The sequence below is a fragment of the Oncorhynchus tshawytscha genome, linkage group LG12 (assembly GCF_018296145.1).
Source record: "Oncorhynchus tshawytscha isolate Ot180627B linkage group LG12, Otsh_v2.0, whole genome shotgun sequence".
Lineage (NCBI taxonomy): Eukaryota > Metazoa > Chordata > Actinopteri > Salmoniformes > Salmonidae > Oncorhynchus > Oncorhynchus tshawytscha.
The window spans coordinates 48,054,549-48,061,578 of NC_056440.1; the positions used below are offsets into that span (position 1 = coordinate 48,054,549).

Consider the following 7,030-nt stretch of genomic DNA (forward strand, 5'->3'; position numbering starts at 1 on the left):
GCAAGTCCAGCAATACAGGTGGCTTGATGAAAGGCTCCCTGTTAATTAACCAGCTATACTTTTGATACCAGGTGGTATTGAACACCCTCACCTTTTCATCCTTCTTCATGAAACTGATCTTAGGCAGAGATCGACGCTCGCTTTTAATTCATACCTTTTCCGTGTACCCCAGAGAATGAAAGGGGTTCTTCAACAAAAAGTCCACAACATTTTCGGCAGCATTGGCCATTCTACCATTCTGGCACAGAACTGCACACTCACGCTGGTACAGTAGCTAGCTAGCTACTGAAGTTTGCAAGGCAAATTGATATAATTTGCACTGCCTGGACACAAAAATAAAGTTATAAAATCAAGAAAACTATTTATAATATACCTCCTCAGTCTCCAGTAATTTGAAAAAATAATAATTAAGAGTTGAATAATATCCCAAAAATGCTCAATTATCACTTTTCACTCTAAATCTCTAACCAACAATGTCCCCAAGCTTCTCAACACATAAAACCCCCATAATGCCCTGTGGCACAATCACAATACATCTCAATGGGATCATTCTCTGATCCTAATTCTATGATTGGACGTCCTCCGGAAGTGGTCATAATTACCATGTATGTCTATGGAAGGGGGTGAGGCCTATGAGCGTCCTAGGTTTTGAATTAAAGTCAATATAGCCAGAGGAGGAGGATGGAAGCTAGCTTTTCCTCCGGCTACACCATGGTGCTACCCCAGAAAGTGCTGTTGAAGTTACTGTAGACCTTCATTGTAGACCTTCATTGCAAAACATTTTTATTTAATCAATTATTTTGTAACATATGAATATATTTAATATAGTTTAATCTAAAAAAGATAACTTTTTAAATGTTTCACAATTTTTATTTTTATGAAATTTCACTGAGGAGGATGGTCCTCCCTTCCTCTGAGGAGCCTCCCCTGATGGATCCCCATTCGCTGCTGACTCTTCCTTTGTATCATCATTAGCAGAGCCTATTTCCTCTAGGTGACTCATTAGAGACTAAATTAACAATCCCAATTGTTCTCAAAGGGGAATTTCCCCCTGGGGGAATCTGGTCTTGTTTTCATAATTTCTGAGGCATTTCTAGGACAGTGAGATGTAATTGCCCAGGAGGAAGGCAGGTCAGTGATCCAAAAAGGAATGTAGTCCTGCTTCGTGGCATTTCAAGAAGGCTCTTTTTTATACTGATCGCACTATATGTTTTTGTGGATGTTAATATGGTTGTCCTTGTTCGATAGATCTATTGGACGTATTTCAGAGGTGTTCCTATCAGCGGATTCATTGATAAGTATACAAGCAGGCACAATTTTTCCAGTCTCTGAAAGACTACAACTTGTGTTGGGCTGTGCTTTATGCTCTGGCCCCCGTTTCTCCCCCAAGGCGAACATTAAAACCTCTTAGATGTAATGGCAAAATATAGATTTCCGTCTAAATAGACATATCCAAAGGTAACTTGCTATTCATGTGTAATTACATGATTCTGACATGCCAAAACTTGGTGTATTTGGAAAGAATACATCTGGAAGATTATGAGGAAATGATCAGAAGATAGGAGTTACATAGTTCAGAATACACAAGATCAAGCACACAGAAACAGTAACATTGTTTTTTCTTTTTTGTGTAATCTTTAATTGACAAGCTATAAGTGAGTGGTTGAAAAACAAGTTTTAATGACTCCAACCTAAGTGTATGTAAACTTCCGAGTTCAACTGTATATGATATGCTTGTGGATATCTCTGAAAGACGAGCTACTGTTTCTGATAAGATTGATGAATTGCTAGATTTTTAAAACAACTATCTATGGATGAAAATTTTTAAATAAAATGATTCCTATTTAACAAAGGGCCTTTCCATTTAAAAGGATCCAAGAGCACCAACATGTGAAGTTCATAGGAGCATGTCAAATTGGGTGTCAAATTAAAGCTAAGAGTCTATATTTTTGAGAAATCATGGCATATATATATAAAAAATACATTATTCCATCCGAAAATGTTGGACTTTGATTTCTGGTCAAACAGATGGAAAATTGGTCTTGGACAACATCTACCAGAAAAAGTACATCAAAACACAATAATGTTGAAGAGTGCCGAACATATCTACTTTACTGTATTCTACTCTACTGTGCTATACTGTACTGCACTCTGGTCCGTACCAACCAAATGCTCATTACAATAATAGCCAGTGTGTAGAATAACTCAAATAAGCAAAATGAGGATATTGCATATTTCTACCTTTGTGTACCTATTCAGGATACATCACCATGATGAGCATGATATTCATATCCTTCATTATGCATTTCTGTATAGTACAGATCAGGGATCCATGATGCAATTTCATTACCGTAATTCCGTTACCAAATGTAAATCCACTTCACCTACTGTAGTTCAATAACCAAAATAAATTATTTCAAACTCAAGGTGTCATGTCATAACTGACACCCCATTCTTTTTGCATACATATTTGAATCTTAATTATTGGAAAATGTGTTTGCATAAGAAACTGAGGGAGATTTTACCGTAATTCTATTACCAAACGTTGCAACTGCACAGTTCTTTTAGTAAATGTAAGTGTAAATTGTTCAAAGTAGTCATTGTGCATGAAGTTATATGGTTTGTTAAACTTAGAAATCAATGTTTTTGTTTGGCATACATTTTAAAGTGATATATCTGAGTCAAAGTGTAATTCGGTTAAAGTGGAATTGCCCTGAAGTAATCACTAGCAATTTTCTATGCAATTGTGCAATAGTTTTTAAAATATTAACAACTTTGCAGCTTGCTACTACATCTTCCAGATGAATCCCCACAATTTAATTTCTCATAAATAATAAAACATACTCACCATAACAATGCAACATGTTCACAAATGGGAACCTCATTAACATTTCACAACATACAGCTGCTGTGATTACATTTGATATGTCAAAATAAGTGAAGTATTAAATACTTTGTGTAATCTTTCAACATTGTAAAAAACTAAAAGTTGTTTCAACTTAGCATGACAAAGTGCTGAGTGGATAGTGCAAATGACATACTGATCATTTTGGCAGTTAATGAAGGTTAAGGTGTAGGTTAAGAAACTAAATTACAATGGTTTTAAGATATTAATTGTAAATGACATCTTCTCATAATGACTGAATTCATCGTATTCATTTTGTTAAAAGTTAGTATACACATTAGAGAGCCATAAACAACAACTGCATAATACTTCTCTGAATACAGTAACACACATAAGTTAGTATACACATTAGAGAGCCATATACAACAACTGCATAATACTTCTCTGAATACAGTAACACACATAGTGATAACCCTACCAACCCTCCACATCCACAATAAATGGCTCTTTGACTTCTATCTTCCCACTGTTGACAATTACACACTCTGTGTAGGGCAGGTTCCGGTCATTTGTGTCTTGGAGCTCGATGGTATGAACCACAGACTGAAAAAATAACATTAGAATATGTATTAGTGTTGAATTGGACCACTATGTATCACCTGTGTGTGTGTGTGCGTGTGTGCGTGTGAGTGACAGATGATTTTCCAATGTCTGTGGCCACAAAAACAATTCAAACTCTAACAGCAAATTGTGAGCCTCCAGTAGTGTGCCTCTACTTACCATGCCCTCTAAGATTTTCCCAAACACTACGTGCTTCCCATCCAGCCAAGGAGCCCTGGACGCAGTGATGAAGAACTGAGAGCCGTTGGTGTCTGGGCCCGCGTTGGCCATGCTGACCCAACCTGCTCCCATGTGCTTCAGCTTGAAGTTCTCATCAGCAAATTGGTTCCCGTAAATGCTTCTACCTGTGCCAGCAAATGAGTAAACAGCATTTAGGGACTGTGTGACAGATGGAGACACTGGGACTGGAGACTATGGGCCCATGTCAAAAGTAGCGCAATCTATAGGGAATAGGGTGCCCTCTAGGATAGACCCACAGAGAACTTTAAGGGAGTGCACATAACCATCTTTTCTGCTCTGTTGATGCTCTATGAGAAAAACGCTTTACAAATTAAATGAATTATTATTATTGTTACTATTCCCAACATTCAACATGAGATCAAATGTCTAAGACAGGTCAAACTCTACGTGATCATACTTAAATCTTTCTTACCTCCATTTCCATCTCCAGCTGTGAAGTCACCTCCTTGGATCATGAAGTCCTTGATCACCCGGTGAAATGTACTTCCTTTGTAGCCGTATCCTTTCTGCAAAAACAACGGTTTTGGAAATTTAAATGAGTATCGCTTATCCATTTGCAATTGTGCAAGAAATATGCTGGTGATCTATTAGCTAGCAACTGTGTGTTAGAATCAAATACTGTAAATTGCACCATATTCCCAACATAGTGGACTACTTTTGACAAGAGCCCCTATGGGCCCTGGTAAAAAGTACACCATTTAGGGAATAGGGTGCCATTTGAGATGAAGACGGCTTGTTCAGTTTACTCTGCCAACGCAACATCATGTCAGCTCTTAAGACCTATGATCTATGGATGGATATTGGTATTCAGATGCTTTCCTTTGTGTTGTTTACTCACACAACAATAACAGGTTTCACAGGCTTACCTCCCCTGTGGCAAGAGCCACAAAGTTATTCACAGTCAGGGGAACAACATCTCCAAACAGGCCAATCACAATCCGGCCAACTTCATGACCTGCCACAGTGATGTCAAAGAACACCTGTGATAGGGAGACAAACACAAAACATACCAGCTTCAATTATGTATTCATACACTGTAGACTGTAGAGTGATACAGTACAGTTTATAGATTAGAGTTTGTTGAGATGTAAAACAGAAGTGATCATATTTGTGTCCTATGATATTTGATATATTGCTGAACTGGAGAAAATATCTCATCTAGTTGCACAGGCTTAAAGTCACTTTATCTTAATGGTGGTGGGCACTGGTGGCATTTGAGAGTAGAACAATCTGAACCTTTGACGTTTTCCTAAATAGTCCCAATTTTTATTTATACACTTATAGATTGTAATTACTTATTGTACAAATTTGAATAGCTGAGATATCCCATAAACATAGGCCTACAAGCTGCATTTCTAAAGGATATTTTACTAAATGGTGCAATGGGGAATGAGTGTAGCATATTATGTGGAATAGCTTGGCTTTTATAGTCCGACTCATTCCATTCAATGCCTTGCCCATTTGGCAGTAGCCAGGCTACTTGTATATAAAACAAATAGGCTATGTTGAGTTTAATCTCCGGTTAACTATTCCTAGCTCCCGAGGCTCCTATGTCGATATGTGTAGGCTACCAAGCCGTTTAACGTAAGAATGTGATAAATACCGTGTGCTGTTATTGCGCTATACCTGTTATGAACATGTAGTTTCTCGTGCTATGTATTCAACAATGCAGCTGTTCTTTGAAGGCTTCCATCGAATTCCCCGTGAGGCAAGCCTGTGTTTGTGTATTCTCCGACGTCACATAAAATAACATGATAGCACGATGCTCTACTAACCTTTTCGGTCACTTTAGGTCCAACCCTTCCTCTAATACATCCGACGTTTTCTGAAAACGCAAAAGCCAAGAAAACGAAGCAGGACATCATTTGCGGCTCCATCTTGCAGAAACAAAACAAATAATAATCTCAGTGTATCAAAGATGTCAGAAAAAAAATATTTGTACCATCCATCCTTCCTGCATGATTACAACCCCACTCCAAATTGGGCCGTGTTTTAGCGGAGAGGTTGGCTTTAGAATGGAGCCCAAACCTTTGCTTCAACTCAGTGAGAAATGAGATAGATGCACCGAGCGCTCCTCAAATAGCCTCCCTTCCGACAATGCATTCTCTATAATTTCGTGTTAAAACAGGTTTACCAATCCAACAAAACCGTAGAGGGTTTTGTGTCCCGATCAGAAACTGCGCCCTCTGGCAATTTTGGAGACATAACACATCCAGCATCTGAAGCCGACTGGGCTATATACTCTTGTTGTCGTTGGCTATTGTTTTATTTCCCCGTATACAAACAAATGTGAATAGGTTACAGCATTCAGGACATGGGTAGGCAATTATTATACTTTTTTTAAAGTAACCTTTATTTAACTATGGAAATCAGTTATGAACAAATTCTGATTTACAATGATGGACTACCCTGTACAACGATGCAATGTCTTAGATGCAGAGTCTTAGATCACTACGCCACTCGGGAGCCCTTCAATTGACTGAGCCAAAAACTATTTTATTCCAGTGGCCAAGATTTCTGAATGACTATTTAATGTATTTAATGCATAGTTGAAGTCGGAAGTTTACATACACTTAGGTTGTGGTCATTAAAACTCGTTTTTCAACCACTCCACATATTTCTTGTGAACAAACCATAGTTTTGGCTAGTCGGTTAGGACATTACTTTGTGCATGACAGAAGTAATTTTTCCAACAATTCTTTACAGACAGATTATTTCACTTATAATTCACTGTATCACAATTCCAGTGGGTCAGAAGATTACATACACTAAATTGAGTATGCCTTTAAACAGTTAGAAAAATCCAGAAAATGATGTTATGGCTTTAGAAACTTCTGATAGGCTAATTGACACCATTTGAGTCAATTGGAGGTGTACCTGTGGATGTATTTCAAGGCCTACCTTCAAACTCAGGGCCTCTTTGCTTGACATCATGCGAAAATCAAAAGAAATCAGCCAAGACCTCAGAAAAAAAATGTCCTGTATTGACACTTTGCCTGTTTGGTGGCTCGTCGGATGGCATAGCGGGATTTCTTATAGTCCCATTCCTTGAAAATGGCAGCTCTACCCTTTAACTCAGTGTAGATGTTTCCTGTAATCCATGGCTTCTGGTTAGGGTATGTACATACATAAACTGTGGGGATGATGCCAATGACTGATGTGGTGTAGTCCTCAAGAATCTTGGAACATATTCCAGTCTGTGCTAGCAAAACAGTCCTGTAGTTTAGCATCTGCTTCATCTGACCATTTTTTTTATTGACTGAGTCACTGGCGCTTCCTGCTTTACTTTTTGCTTGTAAGCAGGAATCAGGAGGATAGAATTAT

At 38.2% G+C, this 7,030-nt stretch overlaps 1 protein-coding gene across 2 annotated transcripts; it reads right to left on the reverse strand.

The window, feature by feature from the left end:
* Nucleotides 1-1,990: 1,990 nt before the first annotated feature.
* Nucleotides 1,991-5,932, reverse strand: LOC112263430 (peptidyl-prolyl cis-trans isomerase C). 2 transcript variants are annotated; one of them, XM_042330727.1, is made up of 6 exons: nucleotides 5,649-5,932; nucleotides 5,482-5,531; nucleotides 4,573-4,686; nucleotides 4,119-4,212; nucleotides 3,626-3,810; nucleotides 1,991-3,448 (listed from the first exon to the last, which is right to left on the reverse strand). In XM_042330727.1, exons 1-6 carry the CDS (start codon nucleotides 5,653-5,655, stop codon nucleotides 3,320-3,322), a joined length of 579 nt encoding a protein of 192 aa, XP_042186661.1. In that variant the 5' UTR covers nucleotides 5,656-5,932; the 3' UTR covers nucleotides 1,991-3,319. The 2 variants fall into 2 exon arrangements, with proteins under 2 accessions (XP_042186661.1, XP_024295392.1); XM_024439624.2 differs by having other exon boundaries at nucleotides 5,482-5,931.
* Nucleotides 5,933-7,030: the final 1,098 nt, after the last annotated feature.

Bases quoted from the DNA above. Each gene is read 5' to 3' on its own strand.
- LOC112263430 (XM_024439624.2), bottom strand. From the start codon at position 5,583: ATGGAGCCGCAAATGATGTCCTGCTTCGTTTTCTTGGCTTTTGCGTTT. The intron at 4,687-5,481 runs GTTAGTAGAGCA...TCCCTATCACAG, and splicing joins GACCTAAAGTGACCGAAAAG to GTGTTCTTTGACATCACTGT. The intron at 3,449-3,625 runs GTAAGTAGAGGC...TTATTTTTTCAG, and splicing joins GGAAAATCTTAGAGGGCATG to TCTGTGGTTCATACCATCGA.